Source organism: Lithobates pipiens, unplaced genomic scaffold, assembly GCF_037356315.1.
Source record: "Lithobates pipiens isolate NorthernLeopardFrog02 unplaced genomic scaffold, aLitPip1_a1.2 Scaffold_59, whole genome shotgun sequence".
NCBI lineage: Eukaryota > Metazoa > Chordata > Amphibia > Anura > Ranidae > Lithobates > Lithobates pipiens.
The window spans coordinates 3,580,505-3,602,301 of record NW_027507880.1 but is presented as its reverse complement, the minus strand read 5'-3'; the positions used below and the strand labels follow the sequence as shown (position 1 = coordinate 3,602,301).

General features: G+C 43.9%; 1 protein-coding gene across 1 annotated transcript in view; it reads left to right on the top strand.

Annotated features, from left to right (window-relative positions):
* The window catches only part of LOC143958182 (cobalamin binding intrinsic factor-like), a 49,594-nt gene that overhangs the window by 15,209 nt on the left and 12,588 nt on the right, over nucleotides 1-21,797 (top strand). Inside the window, exons 3-6 of the mRNA XM_077467654.1 lie at nucleotides 5,034-5,183; nucleotides 8,080-8,232; nucleotides 9,775-9,947; nucleotides 17,710-17,893. Of these exons, the coding sequence (XP_077323780.1) occupies nucleotides 5,034-5,183; nucleotides 8,080-8,232; nucleotides 9,775-9,947; nucleotides 17,710-17,893 (660 nt within the window). The remainder of the gene's footprint in view (nucleotides 1-5,033; nucleotides 5,184-8,079; nucleotides 8,233-9,774; nucleotides 9,948-17,709; nucleotides 17,894-21,797) is intronic.

Genomic DNA, 21,797 nt, shown 5'->3' with positions numbered 1-21,797 from the left:
AGAACAGCAGACTGTACCGCACTCAAGCCTATGTACCGTAGCACCCTATACCAAGTTACCAGTCCTTATAAGAACTTTTGTGGAACAAGCAGGTTGTGTGTTAGTGATTAGCAGACTGTACGTCAGTCCCTATACCGCTGAAGGACTGCTGCAGTATAGGTGAGCGGTCAGCAGTGGTGCACGTCAACCCTATCTATTGTGGACCGATAGCGGTCCTTACAGAACAGCAGACTGTACCGCACTCAAGCCTATGTACCGTAGCACCCTATACCAAGTTACCAGTCCTTATAAGAACTTTTGTGGACCAAGCAGGTTGTGTATTAGTGTTTAGCAGACTGTACGTCAGTCCCTATACCGCTGAAGGACTGCTGCAGTATAGGGCAGCGGTCAGCAGTGGTGCACGTCAACCCTATCTATTGTGGACCGATAGCGGTCCTTACAGAACAGCAGACTGTACCGCACTCAAGCCTATGTACCGTAGCACCCTATACCAAGTTACCAGTCCTTATAAGAACTTTTGTGGACCAAGCAGGTTGTGTGTTAGTGTTTAGCAGACTGTACGTCAGTCCCTATACCGCTGAAGGACTGCTGCAGTATAGGGCAGCGGTCAGCAGTGGTGCACGTCAACCCTATCTATTGTGGACCGATAGCGGTCCTTACAGAACAGCAGACTGTACCGCACTCAAGCCTATGTACCGTAGCACCCTATACCAAGTTACCAGTCCTTATAAGAACTTTTGTGGAACAAGCAGGTTGTGTGTTAGTGATTAGCAGACTGTACGTCAGTCCCTATACCGCTGAAGGACTGCTGCAGTATAGGTGAGCGGTCAGCAGTGGTGCACGTCAACCCTATCTATTGTGGACCGATAGCGGTCCTTACAGAACAGCAGACTGTACCGCACTCAAGCCTATGTACCGTAGCACCCTATACCAAGTTACCAGTCCTTATAAGAACTTTTGTGGACCAAGCAGGTTGTGTATTAGTGTTTAGCAGACTGTACGTCAGTCCCTATACCGCTGAAGGACTGCTGCAGTATAGGGCAGCGGTCAGCAGTGGTGCACGTCAACCCTATCTATTGTGGACCGATAGCGGTCCTTACAGAACAGCAGACTGTACCGCACTCAAGCCTATGTACCGTAGCACCCTATACCAAGTTACCAGTCCTTATAAGAACTTTTGTGGACCAAGCAGGTTGTGTATTAGTGTTTAGCAGACTGTACGTCAGTCCCTATACCGCTGAAGGACTGCTGCAGTATAGGGCAGCGGTCAGCAGTGGTGCACGTCAACCCTATCTATTGTGGACCGATAGCGGTCCTTACAGAACAGCAGACTGTACCGCACTCAAGCCTATGTACCGTAGCACCCTATACCAAGTTACCAGTCCTTATAAGAACTTTTGTGGAACAAGCAGGTTGTGTGTTAGTGATTAGCAGACTGTACGTCAGTCCCTATACCGCTGAAGGACTGCTGCAGTATAGGGCAGCGGTCAGCAGTGGTGCACGTCAACCCTATCTATTGTGGACCGATAGCGGTCCTTACAGAACAGCAGACTGTACCGCACTCAAGCCTATGTACCGTAGCACCCTATACCAAGTTACCAGTCCTTATAAGAACTTTTGTGGAACAAGTGAGTTGTGAATGTTTAGCAGACTGCAGCAGAAGGGCAGCAGTCAAGTATAATATCCTTTCTATATTTGGAAGAAAGAATATTATACATGTACAAGCCTATTACTGTACCACTGATACCAGTCCTGAAAAGAACCTTTGTGGAACTAATAATAACAGCAAGTCTTTAAAATTACCCTCACTGCCTGACAACACTGCTTCCTTCCTGTCCCTATACAAATTGGCAAAAAAAGAGAACGATTAGTGGTTACTGGAACAGCTCTTTTGTGGACCTTGATAGTAACAGCTAATGATGATGATGATGATGATGATGATGAAAGACTAATCTGGCTGTCCCTGTAGCATACACCGTCCTTTCCCTTTCTCTAAACTAACAAAAGACACTCAGGCTGCTGCAAGAATCAGCAGCACAGCAAACCTATCAACACCTAACACCTATACCAGTCCTGAAAAGAACTTTTGTGTACCAAATAGCTAGTGGTTTATCTCTCCCTACTCCACACAGGAACCTGTCCCTATCTTAACAGAAGAAAGAATGTAAAATGGCCACCGGATCGGGTGTATTTATAGGTTAGGGGGAATGTACAAGTGTCCATGTGCTGTCATGTCTCAATTGGCTGTCCTGTATCACATGATAAACGTGTCACCAAAGGTTAAAGTTCTTGTATACATTAAACACGTAAGTCCGCCGCGGCGAACGACGGAAAAAGGCGTTCGAACGTGCGGACCGCGAATGTCGGAAATTCGCCGCGAAACGACCGCCGGGCGAACCGTTCGGCCATCACTATTCACCAGTGCTCAAAGCACTTTAACCACATATATTCTTCTACATATTTTGAGGGGAAAAAATTGCAATAAACGTATATTGTTTGGTTTGAGCAAACATTTTAGAGTCTACAAAATAAGTAATAGATTTATGACATTTTTATTATTATTATTTTTTACTAGTAATGGCGGCGATCTGCGATTTTTAGTGGGACTGCGACATTGTGGCGGACAGATCGTACACTTTTAACACATTTTTGGGACCATTGACATTTATACAGTGATCAGTGTTATAAAAATGCACTGATTACTGTGTAAGTTTCAACAAGCGAGAATTTGGGACTTTAAATGAGACCGAAGTCTCCATCCCTATGCATACATAAAAAGAGAAGGTTGGGACTTTGAATGAGGTGGGCTAATGAGACCAGAGGATCCAACACCATTATATCAAACCATTTATTAATGAACAGTGGCATAATGACACTGACACAGTAATGATCCAAGTAGAGTTAATTATAAGGTATTATAAATATACATCTGTGGTACTTTTTACATATAGTAGCCAACCCCCAGATGGTACAGGGCAACAAATCCATAGAAGGTGAAACACCCATATAGAATGCACATTGTCACACAATAGACAGTTAAAAGTCTGTTGGTATATATCCCTAATAAGATAAATACAGATAGGGTGCATAGCGTAAGCCCGACGCATTTCATGTACCAAGACACTCTTCAGGGGCAATTAGCACCAACATATGCCAGGAAAATATGAACTCCATGTTGTGGGGTACAGACTTTTTCGTGCAGCACTGTCCACTACTGGGTTAGATATTGTTGGTCACTCATAGAAAATGGCTGTGCACTGACGCTCCCCATCCAACCTGATGGAGTTTAAGAGAACCTGCAAAGAAACATTTGAGAAACTGCCCAAAAATAGGGGCGCAAGCTTATAACATCATACTCAAAAAGACTTGAGGCTGTAGTTGGTGCCAAAGGTGCTTCTACAAAGTAGTGACCAAAGGCTGTGAATACTTATGTTCAAAAATTCATGAGATCAGGCACATGGAGTTTATGCTGGACAGCAATTCTGGCAAAATATGCAGCAGTAGCTGCTGGGTGGCAATGATAATCTTTGATGCCTGGGCACAAGTTTGTGATGCACTGTGGGGATGCTATCCTCAGAGTTGAGCCAGCTCTGCAAACAAAGTAGGAAGGAAGGAGGAAGCGCCACCTAAGTGCAGTATCACAGGGGGTTTAATAAAACAACGGTTAAACATACTTACAACAAGTAAGATAAAGGAAGGCTTATTGTAAACTGGCTTGTCTACTGACTGGTCACATCAAATGCGCCCGAGCGTTCCAGGCATTCCAGGCATGGCCTTCCTACACACCACAGGAACTTTCTACCACCTCCACTGCTTCCCAGGGAACCTCAACCCGGCGGACCATGCAGGAGTAAGGACTCACCAGTTTACGATAGGCCTTCCTTTACCTCACTTGTTGTGTTTATAACCGTTGTTTTTATTAAACCCCCTGTGATGCCGCACTTAAGTGGCACTTCCCTCTTCCTTCCTTCATGTGTGAATACTTATGTACATGTGATTATTTTTGTTTCTTATTTTTTATTTTTAATACATTTTCAAATATTTCAAACAAACTTCTTTCCCATTGTCATTATGGGGTATTGTTTGAGTTATTGAATTTTGAGGAAAATAATGAATTTAACCCATTTTGGAATAAGGCTGTAACATTTTAGAGTAGAGAATGGCTAAAACACCTGATCGCTTTTCATCTTTTGTTTTGTACACATCTTTGAGGACAAAAGATGTTAGTTAGATTAGTGTCACCAGAAAAATGGAAGATTTCCCCTTACCTCTTCTTTTGGTGCACAATAAGTCCCATCACCGCAACAAATGTTCCTATTGAAAGATTTCCTTCACTTCCTGTTCTGGTGATAACCTTAAAATGCAACCATCTCTTTTAGCCCAAGTGACAATGGTCACTAGGATGAATCTTCCCAATTGGCAGCTATCTAAAACTTATGCCGGCCATACACGGTTCGAATTTCGAAAGAATTTTCTTTCGAAAATCGTATCTAAGAATTTTCGTATGAATTTCGCACCATTAGTGGGCTGCAGCAACAGCCGATTTTCGTGCGGAAATAAAATTTGAGGAATCGGACATGTTGGAAATTTTTAGAAAAACGAACGATTTTCTGATCAATGATGGGAGAATCGTGCGAGAAACGTAAGAAAATGTACGGAGATAAAAGAAAATGTACGGAGATAAAAGAAAATGTACGGAGAGAAAAGAAGATTCCCAGCCAAGAAAATTCTTTTCTGTAGCAACATGAGGTGAAATTGAAGGCTTGGTCGGCCGAATTTCGAAAATCAATGGTGGCATCATCGGATCACAAAAAAAACGAATTTTCTGATTTTGAAAAGAAAATTCGTTCGAAATTCGACCGTGTATGGCCTGCATAACAGAATTTGTTTTGTTGTCCTCTTTACCTATCTGGGAAAAATGACTGGAGAGTGGATCTTATCCTTCGTATTATTCTGGTCACATGGCCAGTTGTCCAGTCTTTGGTTGGTTGTCTTCTGGGTGATTCATTTTGGCCTTCTCTCTTTCTCTGTAGATGCGTCCTTTACCTCAGGGAAAGTGGCCCTTTATGTTCTGGCTCTTCGCTCTTCGTGTGTTGATCCCAGCAACATCTCTGTCCAAAAAGGAAGCATTAACCTTGTCCAGCTTCTGGAGAACAAGACTCGTGAAGAGCTGCGTGCTTTTGGTAAGTTCTAAAAACAAGCTCTGGTCAAAAAGAAACTTTAACAGTGTTAAAAAAAGAATGTATACTGTTACTGTATTTATCTGCACTTTCATTTTAGGAGGGAAGTTTCAGGAAAAAAATGTAGATTTTAAATAAAGAAATAAGGGTCAGAGCCCATCAATGCATCCTCGCCATTGCCCATCTACAGCCGCACCAATGCCCATCTTCAGGCTGATCAATGCCATCTGCAGCCTCACAATTGCGCATCAATGCAGCTGGATCAATGCCCATCTGCAGCCTCACAATTTCCCATCAATGCCCATCTGCAGCCTCACAATTGCCCACCAATGCAGCCTGATCAATGCAAATCTACAGCCTCACCATTGTCCATCTGCAGCCTGATCAATGCCCATCTACAGCCTTACAATTGCCAATCATTGTATCCTGATCAATGCCATCTGCCTCCTCACAATTGCCCATCAATGCAGCTTGATCAATGCCCACCTGCAGCATCACAATTGCCCATTATTGCAGCCTGATCAATGCCCATCTGCAGCCTCAAATCAGACTACTGCTGCCTCGGAGGGGCATGATGATGAGTGCCATCAGATCACATACAGGGAGAATCTCCTGTGGCCTCTATAATACAGTCCCGCCTTCCGGAGCAATTGCTCGGTCATGCAGCACTGTACCCAAATTAAATTAATATATTTTTTTCACAAAAATAGAGCTTTCTTTTGGTGGTATTTGATCACTCCTGGGTTTTTTTTATATAAACAAAACGAGACCAAAAATTAAAAAAAAAAACATTATTTTTCACTTTCTGTTATAAAACACATCCGATAACATCTAATTTCTTCATACATTTAGGCCAAAATGTATTCTGCTACATTTTGTTAAAGAAAATCCCAATAAATGTATAATTAATTATGGGGTCTATATATATATATACTAGAATTTATGCAGCTATAGCCGCTATACTAGTAATTGTGGTGTGACTGTGATAATGTGGCGGGCAATCTGGCACTAATAGACCCTAACTAACACTTCATCACTAGTGACACTGATACGGTGATTGGTGATAATACAGTACATTGTACCAATGAAACTTGCTGGAAAGGGGTTAACATCAAGGGGAAATCAAGGGGTTAACCATGTTCCTAACAAGTGTAATGTGTGCTGCTTTTGCTCCCAGCCTTGATTGCTTTTTCTCCCTGAACCCACAATTGACTTCAGGGAGAAAAAAACACCAGATCGCAGTCTATGTACAGAGTTCTATGTGTTTGTAAACACAGAACTCTGTGTGTGATTGACCACAACCGATAAGCAGATATAGAGCCAAAATCACTTCCTGAAACCTGCTAACAAATCGTACGGGTCAGAAGGGGACACGCTCGCGCACGCCCAAAAACCTGGAAACATGCAGTGACATATGGGTAAATTGCCTAGACCAGTGATTCTCAACCAGGGTTCCTCCAGAGGTTGCCAGGGGTTCCTCCAGCATTAGGCCATTTCTGCTTCTCAGATAAGTTCCCACTCACACCATTGATCTTTTTAGCTATCTGTAAGGAGGTAATTCTTCCCAATGACCACAAGTGTAAGGACCATTCTTCCTACTGACCATCACACTAATGTATCATGAGTTGTAGAATTCTAATTGTTAGCAGGGGTTCCTCAAGACCGGAGAACTATTTCAAGGGTTCCTCTGTGTTCCGCTGTGGGAGCGGTTCGGTGAGAGTCCAGGCACCTGGCGGATCCAGACTCCCAGAGTTGGTATGACACGGTGCCTGGACTGATCTGTGTGATGTCAGCAGAGACCGGACTTCAGACTGCTCTCTGCTGAAAACAGGTCACAGGAGTGCAAAACATATTGCACTCCTGTGACCCCTAGGGGAAGCCCAGCCAAACAAGCTTAGGCTGGACTTCTCCTTTAAGAGCACCAAATATCAATTTTGTCTGCTGCTTCTTTCTTCTTCTATCAATCTTAATCACTTCTGATAGGTTTTCCTGACACCAAGAAAAAAATGGTGATGGGGAGGGACTGACAGCCTCTGTTCTGTTCCTGTATGGGGGGGGGGGGTATCCCTTCTCTCCAATCAGTTGTCAGAGTTCTCCTCACTGAGCTCTGCAGAGGTTGACTTCAGCACTCCACCCCCTTTTTTTCTGAACTCTCAGACAAACGTTATAATTCAGAATATTGAACAGAAGAGAAGGCTGCAGATAGATGGGTACAACTTATGTAGGAGGATTTGTTTCATCTCTGTGTATCACCTGTGGCCAGTCACTTCACTGGGTTATATGTAAGGGTTTACATTCACTTTACAGTGTCAATCAGCGATAGCCAACTTGGTGTCAGGGAGCATCTGCTATGATGTCTGAGTAGCTATCCAACAGTGCTCAACATGTCCTTTGTCATGTATTTAATGTTTATCTGTTCACATATAGCAAATGTATACTTTTTTTGTTTTACTAATTTTTTTTTTACAACAGTATTTTGAAAAGATATAAAATTCACGAAAATCATTATAGTTTGCATTTCATTAAAAAAACAACTCCACGGCTAGAGATGGGGGAACAGTGGAAGGGTATTAAAGTCTAATATAGGCAGCCAAAACTGAGGCTTGCATTGCTGTACTTGGTTCCATAAATAGTGATGGCTTTAATGCAAATTAAAAATATCATGTTTAAAGTATGCCTCTTTTGGGGAAAAGTTTTAGGGCCTCTGTAGGATTCTTTTTGCTTTCCCAACTGGAAAGATTCCCTTTTTCTTTTCACGCTGTTGAGAATAACCCAAGAAATTATCTCAAATTTCATATTTTGCCCCCTCTTTAAAGATGTGATTTGTAACTAATTCGATCTTGTGGTATTGATTATGAGTTTGTTAGAGTGTATGAATAATCACCGATTCTTATTACAGGAAATGGGTCATCTCCAAAAGCATCCGTAATAACCACCTGGTACCAGGTAGGTCTGGACCTTCTCGGTCTCTGCACCATGTCCAGCCCTTATACTAGTACGGCAGCACACATTGTGGCCAAGCACACTACACCAGAGGTGTGTGGTAATGTAGGTGAGTATATGAACTGGACCTATGGTCAGATTTCTGCAATATCAAACACACCCAGTTAATAATATTTAACTAACATCAATGTATTTTTACAAAATTCTATTAATTATGCAAAGCCTGGCAGTGTACGCTAAGACCCCTTTCGTACCACATGGCCCCTAGCGTGGGCGGCAAAACCCCGCTATTCTTAGCGGTCGTTTTACCGCCGGATTTGCAGCGCATTTCGGCCGCTAGCGGGTCGCTTTTACCCCTCTGCTAGCGGCCGAGAAAGGGTTAAAACCGCCAGCAATACGCCGCAATAGCTGTGTTTTTCTGGCGGTATTACAGCACTGCCCCATTGATTTCAATGGGGAGCAGTGGTGGAGGAGCGGTAAACACACCGCTCCTTCACCGCTCCAAAGAAGATGCTGGCAGGACTTTTCCTTGACGTCCTGCCAGCTCACCGCTGTAGTGTTAAAGCCCTTGGGCTTTCACACTACAGACAATGGTGCAGCTTTTTTAGGGCGGATTGCAGGCGCTATTTCTAACGCTATAGCGCATGCAAAACGCCCTGGTGTGAAAGGGGTCTAAATCTTGCAGTGCGCAGGTCCCAACCAGGACCGGGACAAGGGGTGGGCAGGAGGGGAGGCTGCCCCTGGCGCAATGGTTTATTGCAGGGGTAGGGGGCACCCTGACCCTAACCTTAAGGGAAGGGGGGGCGCAATTTGGTGTCTTTGCCCTGGGCACTGGATCACCTTGTCCCAGCACTGGTCCCAACTCCAGTCGCATCGCACACGTGTCAATTGAAATACATGCTGCTGGAACAGCCTGTGCATGAATGACAACCTATTTTTTTGTGTAAGCACTGGTGGCTCCAGCAACATTATTTTCAATTGATGCTTGCATACTGCAGCTGAGTTGGTACCAGTGCACTGCGGGATTTAGGCTATGGTGCCATGTTCCTGGGTAAGATGCAGGGGTTGCCTACCATAGGGAAGGTAACAGAAGGACACTATTGGGGCTATTTACTAAAGCTGGAGAGTTTTAACTGTAGGGGGATGGGACTGTCTAGGAGGGGAGAGAGATCGGTGTTCACACATAGTATGAACACACGATCTATCTCTACTCCTCTGAAAGAACCAGGATCTGTGTGTCTCGGTCATGAGCGATCACAGGTGACTGGCAGTCATCACGCCCGCTGGGCACTCGCATCGGCTTCGGGCACACGCTGCGGGCATGCACGCCTCTGACGGTGCACGTGCACCCCTAGTGGCCAAAAGTCGAAGCGACGTAAAGTAACATTGTTTCGCCCAGCCGTGCCATTCTGCCGCAGAAAAACTGCAGGCGGCTGGTCGGCAAGCGGTTAAATGACATGTGAACTCATTTCTAAGGTAATATTCAGAGGGTAAGACAGCTTTTTTTTAAATTTAAAATATGCCTAATTCCATTGTTAAAAAAATATTTTGCAGTCCCAACTGGGAAAGTGTACCGGAAGATGACAAATGTGTTATTTATCTAACGTCAAAGGTTTTCATTATTGCCTTAACCAAACCTCTGCCTTCACAGACACAGCAGCCGTAGTAGTGATGGGGTTGGTTTGTGTGCTCGGCATGGAAAATGTCCCTAAAAATACACTTACAGAAGTGAGGAAAACTCTGTCTGGTCTCCTGAATTATATTTTACAGAATCAAAAAGATGGACTCATCGGAAATGCTTACAGCACGGGCCTAGCTGGACAGGTATGAACAGTACACTTGTATGTTTAGGATGAGGTGTATAGAAGTGTATAAAAAAATAAAAAATAAAACCAAAATGTAATATATTGTTGCTCACCAGTTCTCAGCTGTGCTGGCTGCTTTGGTTTTCCCTTTTTCAGGTTTTTTTATTATTTTATCTGGTGATCCTTCCAGTAACAGTAACATACTGCTTGGCTCAGGGTGACAAAACTCAAGCATTGTACTGTATTCATGTAGGAGCTGTGTTGTCATCCAAAGACAGGACTACAGAACATGTCCCCATGCCCTCATCTCCATAACATAGAAGAGATGTATTTTTGTAGTCCACACTGTTTAACTACTTCCCACCTGGCCAATGTACACATAAGGCCGGGTGGGCGCTCTCTCCTTCTGAATGGACGTTCAGGAACGTCCTTCAGAAGGAGGGGGGTTGCGCACGCGCGTGTGCCCACGCAGCGGCGCGATCCCAATGAGCTTGTGTCACCAGGACACAGCGCATCTCCGATCGTCAGGAGGGCTCTGTGATTGGCCCTCCTGATCACATGACGGCCGTGTCCAATCCCAGCCATCATGTGATGTAAACACAGAGACGGTTGACGGCAATCAGCTCTCCTCTCCTCACACTGAAGTTGTCACTGAGGAGAGCGGATCGCTGCAGACGGCTGGTGATTAGTGAGTATGAGCTGTTTTTTACAGCTTTTTACTCACTGATCACCAACCCAGTGTAAAACACACAGTGTAAACACACTTGTCCCCAAAACACACATGTCCCCAACATATGTCCCACTAAAATCACATGTCCCAGTGATTATCTATACACATATGTCCGTGATCACCTGCGCACATCTGTACATGATAATTTGCGTACATATGTCCGTGATCACACAAACCAATTATTATACACTTAACGGAATTTTTTTTACCAAAAACATGTAGCAGAATACATTTTGGCTTAAATTTATGACAAAATTAGGTTTTATTGGATTCCTTTTAAAATAGAAAGAAGAAAATATTGTTTTTTTTCCTAAGGGCCGGTTCACACAGCGAGGCGAGGCGAGGCGACACGGCTCGCCTCGCCTCGCTCCCGCAAGTCGCCCCCATTCAGTACTATGGAACCGTTCTGAGAGGAGCGACTCGAGTCGCTCCGACTCAGAAAAAAGGTTCCTGTACTACTTCGGGGCGACTTCGGGGGCGACTTGCATTGACTTCTATACAGAAGTCCTCTGCAAGTCGCCGCTGAGCTCCCCGCAGGTCGCGGCGAGGTAAGTCGGAGACGCCTCGCCGCGCCTCGCTGTGTGAACCGGCCCTTAATTTATGCTCTTTTTTATAACGCAAAAAAATAAAAAACGGAGTCGTGAATAAATACCACCAAAATAAAGCTCTATTTGTGTGAACAAAATGATAAAAATTTCATTTGGGTACAGCGTAGCATGACCGCGCAATTGTCATTGAAAGTGCGAGAGCACTGAGAGCTGAAAAATGGTCTGGGAAGGAAGGGGGTGAAAGTGCCCAGTATTGAGGTGGTTTTGCGATACGGCACTGCGTCGCTTTAACTTAATTTTAATGTGTCCAACCAAAATTTATATCCTTTTTTTCCCATAAATAGAGCTTTCTTTTGGTGGTATTTTATCAACTCTGTGATTTTTATTTTTTGCGATATAAACAAAAAAAGAGCGATAAATAAAAAAAAAAAAACTTTTTTTACTTTCTGCTATAAAACATTTACAAAAAAAATGTAAAAAAAAAACACATTTATTCATCAGGTTAGGCTGATATGTATTCTGCTACATATTTTTGGTAAAAAATCCCAATAAACATTTATTGATTGGTTTGCACAAAAGTTATAGCATCTACAAACTAGGGGATATATTTATGCCATTTTAATTTTATTTTTTACTAGTAATGGTGGCGATCAGTGATTTTTAGCGGGACTGCGACATTGTGGCAGAAAGATCAGACACCTAACTGACATTTTTGACACTTTTTTGAGAATCAGTGACATTATTACAGTAATCAGTGCTAAAAATATGCATTGTTATTGTACTAATGACACTGACAGGGGAGGGTTTAACATCAGGGGTGATAAAGGAGTTAAATGTGTTCCCTTCAGGTGTTTTCTAACTGTATGGGGGACTGTATGACTAGGGAAACACACAGATACATCTTCCTGCTTAGGAGAAAGAAAGGTTCTGTGTGATCTGTCCTGTGAGAACAGGCAGATCCCCATTCTGTCACTGCGGGGAAGGATCGCGGGTGGCCAGCAGACATTGAGTCTGCCGGACCCCTGATTGGCTCCCCCGCTGGCCAAAGGAACCTTTTATAGTGTTGGGTGGGACTATGAGCACTGAGCCATGATTGGACAAAGTCATCATTTTGTGCAATCAGGGCTCGGACAGTGCTCTGTGCTCTAACCAGCGGTCAGGTGCAAGGCTTCATCCAATTAGGGCCCTAGAATCCCACCAAGCACCCCTCAAATTAGGATGTTCACTGAACGGGCAACATAGGCAGCACTGATTGGAAGCACTGGCACTGATTGGCAGCACTGGCACTGATAGGTAGCATTTAGTGGCACTGATTGGCAGCACTGATGGGGACTAATTGGCAGCACTGATGGTTAGCACTGATGGACACTGATAGGTGGCACTCTTGGGCAGGGTTGGCACTGGCAGGTGGCACTAAATTGGCACTGGCTGTTGACACTGATTAGCACTGGCAGGTGGCAATGATTGGCAATGGCAGGTGGCACTGATTGGGACTGACAAAGGAGAGGGAGTTTCAAACTAAGGTCGATATTGACGCTTAGTGAAACTGTGTGTGACACTGTCATGTAATGTAACTTCATGCAGAGAGAAACCAGCTGTCAAAATTAAGCGTTGATGTCGGGGTGGGCGGGATCCAGCCTCTATCAAACTCCAGCCAATGGGATGGGATCTGGGCAGGCCGCTACGTATATGTGGTCCCGCCCCCTTTCTTAAACAGCCCAATCATTGGCTGGTGTTTGATAGCTGCTGGGTTACGCCCACCCCGGGTCCTGCCCACCCCAACATATGCTGAATAATGACAGCTGGTCTCTCTCTGATGTCAAGGGGTGGGCAGGACCCATGGTGGGTGAGACCCAGCAGCTATCAAACAACAGCCAATCATTGGGCTGCTTAAGAAAGTGGACGGGCCACATACACATAGCGGCCTACCCAGATCCCATCCCATTGGCTGGTGTTCAATAGCTGCTGGGTCCCTCCCACCCCAACATCACTGCTCAATTTTGACAGCTCTCTCTGCTTTCAGTTACATTACATGACAGTGTCACACACTCAGCGATCTTACAAGCAGGGCGATCTGCTCAGTGTAAAACTGTCTCACAGGCAGCAGGGGCTGCACACTCATTGAAAGCAGCCTTTCACAGCATTTCCACAGGCCGCCCCTCTTAAAATGCTGCCTGGGACAATGTCCCACTGGGTCCCATGGTAGGGCCAGCCCTGCATGTTACACCCATATATAGGGGGTAATATGTTCAGAATACACACCATCTCTCCCCAATACCCCACTCCCTGTGACAGCGGGTGGGGGATCTTCTCCCCACATCCGCTGTCACAATTAAACAATTAAAACAACGCTGCCATGCGGGTCTGCACCCACACAGCCATGCCATTTATTCACACTTTCCTGTGACAAATATACAGGTACAGTCAGCCATTGTGCCTGATAGCTTGTAGTTCTCAACAAACTTCGGGGCACTGGTGAGTGCTTTTGTAGTTCATTGATCTTCCTGCTCATAACTGCCTGCCCGACAGCTATCCTGAGAGTCTGCAGAAGCCTGACATTGCACCCATAATCAGTAGATCCCAGGTGCAATGCTCTGCAGGCTCCTTAGAAAAAAAATAAAATAAATGCACATTTGTTTACCTGCAAAAAGTGCATTTGTTTATTAATTTTGTTTTCAAAAAGTAAACTTCCCCTTTAAGCGACTTTACTATTTCTTTATTATTACTAGTCTTCCCAACATGTCCTCCTGATGACGCATAATGTGAAACACGTAGAAGAATAGGACTCCACCATCATCCCATGTGTGCAATTGAAATTATCTGTACTGTAATACCTAACAAACCATTGAGGTCTGCATTTTGTTAGTCTACTCTGGGAGTAGATTGGTGGTAAGCCAAATGGGAAGGATGCTTGATAAAATAATAACTATATGTATATGTGCTTGAATGTCATATTTTTATTCATACAGTTTTTGTTAAAATATAAACAACCCATTTAATAAATTTTTTTGTTGTTTTTGATTACATTGTGGCACCTTTTAAATGTACCGAGATTGTTTAATTCCCTTAATTTGTGCATATGACATTGGGGAAGTGGTGCAAACCCATCAATTCTAGTTTTATACATTAAACAGCAAGTGTAAACAAGATACAGGACAGTTCTGAATTTCTGACAGATACAAAAAATGCAAATATATCAAGCACGGCGCTGTCACATCCTATCCAGTTCCTCCAGAATACTTCTAAACAATATATATGTTTGTTACATCCACTCCGGGTGTTGCTGCTCTTACTAAGGTCCACTGGGTGGCAGACAATCCTAAAAAGTACAAGAGCGAGAAAGAGCGCACACCAGCCCTAGTGCATTAACGTTTATTTGACTTAGTAAAAAATTAAAAAAGCCAAGTATATCACTCACAAACAGCCGATTAACCACTTGCTTACTGGGCACTTAAACCCCCCTCAGTCCCAGACCAATTTTCAGCTTTCAGCGCTGATGCACTTTGAATGACAATTGCGCGGTCATACAACACTGTACCCAAATGAAATTTTTATCATTTTTTTCCCACAAATAGAGCTTTCTTTTGGTGGTATTTAGTTACAGCTCGGAGTTTTATTTTTTGCTAAACAAACAAAAAAAGATGCAAAAAATAAAAAAATAAAAATCATGTTTTAATAGTTTGTTATAAAATTTTGCAAACGGGTCATTTTTCTCCTTCATTGAAGTGCGCTGATTAGGTCGCACTGATAGGCTGCATTGGTGGGCACTGATGGGCTGCATTGGTGGGCACTGATGGGCTGCATTGGTGGGCACTGATAGGCTGCACTGGTGGGCACTGATAGGCATAGTTAAGGCGGCACTAATAGGCACAGATAAGGCGGCACCGATGGGCACAGATAAGGCGGCACTGATGGGCAAAGATGGGCACAGATAAGATGGCACGGATGGGTGGCACGGATAAGTGGCACGGATGGGTGGCACGGATGGGCACTGATAGGTACCACAGATAGATGGGACTGATGGGCACTGATAGGTGGCACTGATAGGTGGCTCTGATAGGTGGCACTGCTGGGCACTGATGGGCGGCACTGCTGGGCACTGATGGGCGGCACTGGGGTGCAGCACCTTTGAGGCAGATTGTGGGCACTGTGGGTGGCACTGTGGGTGGCACTGTGGGGTGGCACTGTGGGTGGCACTGTGGGTGGCACTGTGGGCACTATGGGCACTGACGGGGGGCACTGACGGGGGGCACTTACTTTTATTCAGGATGGCACTGCGGGAGGCAGGTGGGCACTGGCAGGTGGCCCCTTGTATTGCTGGCCATGATCGGGACTGATGTCCCGATCACGGCCGCCGGTGATCGGCTTTTTTTTTTTCTCCTCGCGCTATCAGCGCGAGGAGGAATAATAGCCGATTACCGGCTCCGTTCTATCACATGATCAGCTGTCATTGGCTGACAGCTGATCACGTGATAAGGGGTCGGGATCGACCCCTTGCACGGATCGGTGATCAGGCGAGTCTCATGGACTCGCCGATCACAGAGCGCGCCGCGCGCGCCCCTCAGGGGGCGCGCAGGCCGCTCGTACACGGGACGACGTCAATAGACGTAGTCCCGGAAATGTAGGTCCGCGCTAATGCCGTCATTTGGCAATAGCGCGGATCCCAAGTGGTTAAGTAGTTGCATTAACAATTGAAGCCTCCACGGCTGCCGTGGAGGCTTCAATTGTTAATGCAACTACTTAATCGGCTGTTTGTGAGTGATATACTTGGCTTTTTTAATTTTTTACTAAGTCAAACAAACGTTAATGCACTAGGGCTGGTGTGCGCTCTTTCTCGCTCTTGTACTTTTCTGAATTTCTGACAGAATCAAATGATATATTAGGCTTTGCTCTAATATAGTGAAGTGGACTCAAGGAGTAGGGTGAACGTATTTTAAAAAGTTTTCACACAGTAAACAGCCATGGCCAAAAGTTTTGCGCTTAACACAATTCATTTTCACAAAGTCTGCTGTTTCAGGGTTTTTAGATATTTTTGTCAGATGTTACTAAGGTATACTGAAGTATATTTATAAGCATTTTACAATTCTTAAAAGCTTTTATTGACAATTACATTATAAAGTTTAGGCAGAGTCAATATTTGCAGTTCTATATCAAGACCTCTGTAATTTGCACTGGCGTGCTGTCAATTAAAATTTGTGATATATTTATTTATTTATTTTCACCCGCCTTTTGAGGACTGGCCACAAGTTTACAATGGCATTAAGGTCTGGGGAGTTTCCTGACCATGGACCCAAAATTTCAATGTTTTGTTCCCCAAGCCGCTTAGTTATCACTTTTGACTTATGGCAAGGTGCTCCATCATGTTGGAAAAGGCATTGTTCATCACCAAACTGATCTTGGATGGTTGGGAGAAGTTGCTCTCGGAGGATGTTTTTGTACCATTCTTTACTCATGGTTGTGTTCTTAGGCAAAACTGAGTGAGCTCACTTCTTTGGCTGAGAAGCAACCCCACACATGAATGGTCCCAGGATGCTTTACTTTTGATACAGGACTAATGGTAGCGCTCACCTTTTCTTCTCCAGACAAGGTTTTTTCCGGATGCCCCAAACAATCAGATAGCGGATTCATCAGAGAAAATGACTTTACCCCAGTCCTCAGCAGTCCAATCCCCGTACCTTTTGAAGAATATCAGTCTGTCCCTGATGTTCTTCCTGGAGAGAGGTGGCTTCTTTGCTGCCCTTCTGGACACCAGGCCAGCCTTCTAAAAGTCCTCAGGTATGGACCTGTTGGCTACATGATAATACTACGGCAACTGATGCAGTAACCAATTCCTAGATTAACACTATATATCTTGTCTGTTATTATATTGATCCAACTACTCTTATGTTGCATTATCCTGTTGGTACCAATTTGAGCACAGATTCTCCTGAACTGAACCTCTCCCCACATTGGGGTTATAGTATAAGTTTGTTTGTTTATGTCGTATGTTGTGCCCTGTTGCGGTATGTTGCTGCATCAGAAACTGCCCCTGCGTTGGCAAAGGTTTGGCCCCTGCATGGGCTATTTAAACATAGAAACATTTAATAAAAAAGATTTTGCAAGGAAAAGTCTTCTCCTCAGATGCACTCACACCTGCCTGCTGCCATTCCTGAGTAACCGCTGCACTGGTGGTGCCCCAATCCCACATATGAACCAACTGTAGGAGACGATCTTGGCGCTTGCTGGACTTTTTTGGGTACCCTGACGCCTTCTTCACAAATGCAGTGTAAATGTTTTTATGGTATTAAGTTCATTTTCATGGCAAAGAGCAACTTTGCATATACCCCAGCATGTTATGAAGAGTGATCAGATGAATTGCAAATTCCATCATAAAAACTGAGGCAGCAAACTTTGTGAAAATTAATATTTGTGTCATTCTCAAAACTTTTGGCCACGGTTGTAGATATAGCAGTGCTTGCTCTTAGTTTTAAATCATGTGTCTCCTGTGTTTTTTTTATTTTTAGGCTTTGATGGCTGCAGAGAAGTATTTTTCAGTAAACTGGGATTGTTCTGTAATAATACAAAAAGTGCTTGACCTAATACCCAAGAAGACATTCTCCTTGCCCATCGCTGCTGCCCAGGTGCTGCCTTTCCTGTGGGGTACAAGCTATGTCTCTGTGAAGTGTCTGCCATGTCCAGAAAATAATGGTAATTCATTTATTTCATTTAGTAATACAAAGCACTGAATCACATACATCAAATCCTAAAGTAGTGTTCTTCATGGAATCCAAAACAATAAAAAAGTACCCCTTGAATGCCCCCAAATTAGTCAGACCAGTATGTGCATAGACGGGCGCGAGACAGACCATATCGGTTTGTCAGGCTCTAGCAGACTTTAATAAAATGGTGGCCGTCTGCACACAGACCCCAACTCCCTGTTGTATAAATGTAAATGAGATGGGTAAAAATTTGGCTTCAGCTCCTGTTCTCTACCTGTAGAGAACGACACGTTTCCCCATTTTGGGCTTAATCATAAAAAAAAGAAAAGAAAAATGGGGGGTGAAACAGATCTGAGAAGTTTACTAGAGGTTGAGAACAGGAGCTGAAGCCATATTTTACCCATCTCATTCATATTTATGCCACCAGGAGTTGGTGTCTGTGTGCAAAGAGCAACCATTTTGTTGAATTCTCCATGAAATGCTACACATTTTCACTGCATCACTTTTCACCATTAGGTGATGCCATTAGTTTTTTTTAACCAATGTCTTCTATCGTATAATTTTTTTATAAAAATGGCTACAAAAATATACATTGAGAAGTTAATGAGACTCTATTAATTTACTTTAGTGGGTTGGCACATAGTTCCTGGTGCTTGGTCCTTTAATGGTAACTTTTGTTTTGTGGGTACCATGTCAGGGCATGCTTAGTTTAAATGGTATGGGCACAAAGCATGAGTTTTTAGCAATATAATGCAAAAGGCCAGATAGGGACCTGCAGTTGGGTGGCAGCGGCTGCTTCTACAGTTGTCGCCAGATCAAGAAGTAAGAGGAAATATTCCAATAGGTACACTTGCTCCAATTTAAACTGGTAGTTTAAAGTAGTAGTAAACCACTGGCGATTTTATTTTTATTTTTTTGCATCATATACTAGCACATTATGTCACAGGGCGACCAGTTTTCCTTCCGGGTTGGCGGGCTCCTCTGCATGAGTGACCAGAGCCGGATTGGCGTTGCTCCCGTGCATGCACGCGAGAGTTGCTGTGTACAGCACAGGACTTTGATGGAACGACCCGGGTGATGTCACTGGCTGCATGTACAGTAAATATCTCCTAAACTGCACTTGTTTAGGAGATATTTATAGTACTTATAGGTAAGCCTTATAGTGCATGGATAGGAGTTTACTCCCACTTTAGGGAAATACTCTTTAATTCGGACAACTTTCCTCTCTTATGAAGAAAATGGCTACGCTCCAATGACGTAGCCAAAGCTCAGCAGCTTTATTGAAAGACCGCATACACTACATCCCACATCCTGGGTCCGCTTCTCTAATACGTTTCACCCATCTGGGCTTAGATATGGGGCAGACAAGGGGATGGATGTATATATACACCACATTAATATTCAATTAGACAATGGTTAGAAACTTTTAAATGGACAAAACATCCTTTAATGCTGATTTATGGACATTGGTTTATAATGTTGATATTAAACCGTGATAAGAATAGCAATTTATTTTTCACCATTAATAAATATAATAATAAGAGGCATAACTATTTCACATTTCAAATATCCAATCAAATTCAGTAGGTTTTTACCCCCCATAAATTATGATAGTAGGTTTAGTGACATTTTACAATTGTTGATTTAAAGCAGTGGTCTCCAAACTACGGCCCTGGGGCCGGATGTGGACATTTGCTTGCCTCTTTCTGGCCCTTCAGGGACTATTCCATCCACAACTGACACCAATGATGGGGCACCATTCCTCCCACTGACACCAATGATGGGGCACTATTCCACCCACTGATACCAATGATGGGACACCATTCCTCCCACTAATACCAATGATGGAACGCCATTCCTCCCACTGAAACAAATGATGGGGCACAATTCCTTCCACTGACATCAATGATTTGACACTATTACTCCCACTGATACCAATGATGGGACACTATTCCTCCCACTGACACCAATGATGGAGCACCATTCCTCCCACTGATACCAATGATGGGGCACCCTTCCTCCCACTGATACCAATGATGGGGCACTATTCCCCCCACTGATACCAATGATGGGGCACTATTCCTTCTACTGACACCAATGATGGGACACTATTCATCCAACTGATACCAATGATGGGGCACTATTCCTTCTACTGACACCAATGATGGGACACTATTCTTCCAACTGATTCCAATGATGGGACACTATTCCTACCACTGATACCAATGATGGGGCACTATTCCTCCCACTGATTCCAATGATGGGACACTATTCCTACCACTGATACCAATGATGGGGCACTATTCCTCCCACTAATACCAATGATGGAGTGCCATTCCTCCCACTGACACCAATGATGGGGCACAATTCCTTCCACTGACATCAATGATGGGGCACCCTTCCTCCCACTGATACCAATGATGGGACACTATTCCTCTCCTACTGATACCAATGATGGGGCACCATTCCTCCCAATGACACCAATGATGGGACACTATTCCTTCCACTGATACCAACAATGGGACACTATTGCTCCCACTAAAACCAATGGTGGGGCATGCATTGATTTGGCATCTGAGGCTGGGGCATTTTCTACTCCTACTGGCCACAATCCGGCCCTCCTAAGCTCTAAAGGACAGTAAACTGGCCCTTTGTCTAGAAAGTTTGGAGACCCCTGATTTAAAGGATCAGTCCACCTAAAGCTCATTTCATTTCCCATTAGAATGCACTAACACTGCTGGATTTTATATTGATTTTAGAATATTTAGAATGTAACAGATGAAGCTAAAAGTGGTCAGCAATAACCAAAACTCCCAGGTGGACAGGAACTGAGCTGAGAATTATGACAGGGAGATGTTACTTTTGGAGTACCCAAGACCTAAGCCAGCAGCTGACGGCTTTAAAAAGCGGTTTTGTACAGAAAATTGCAAGTTCATCTTATTCAAATGGCTTTGGAACATAGATGCAGTTATGACCATTGAAATAAAATAATATGCAGTATTTACCTTTTTATTTTTAATGTTTATGCCGACTTCCGGGCTCTCCTCCCGTTGGAGTAGGCGTGTTTATCGGCTTCGCAATGGTCCCTGGGAACTTTTTTTGCTATTTCCCAGGAATCAGTGGGGGACACAGTCATGCCGAAATCTCGTGAGATTTTGGAAGGAGGACGCCGGTCACGTGACGAGGGCATGTCCGAAATTGCCATTTTGAAAGTGGGCAGGCAGCTCTATCTGCCATTACCACTATAGCACACGAGGCAAGAGGAAGGAAAACAAAGAGGACACTCAATGAGCATGTGCGAGATGGAGCGGTGGATGCTGGGAGCTCAGCATCATCGCATCCAGGAAGTAAATGCCTGTGGGCTTCAAACGCCCACAGTGAAAATGGAAACCGCCGGACTGCTTTTTTAAAAGTTTTCCTTAGCAATGAAATCGTCACGCCGGGGGTTAAAAAGACGCCGATCGTGACTGCAAAGACACCATAGGAATCGCCCACCAGTGACACAGGTTAAAAAGAAAAAAAAAAGGCAGCGGAATCCCGCTTTAATTACCACCACTTCTAGGTGGATTGGCCCTTTAACCCTTTCGCTGCCAGAGCCTTTTTTGTGTTCTTTTTTGCACACGTGATTAAAAAATAATTTTAGGCCTGAAGGTTACACAAAACCCCAAACATTATATATTTTCTGAAAGCAGACATGCTAGAGAATAAAAAAAAACAGTAGTTTATGTCACATGATATTACCGCAAAGGTCTAGGAAATGTAATATTTCATTAAAGACACACTACCATGAATTTTAGGGCGAACAAATACAATATATTACCCACATTTTGGGTAAAATATAAATGACGATGTTGCGCTGAGTAAATATATATACCCAACATGCCAAACCCATT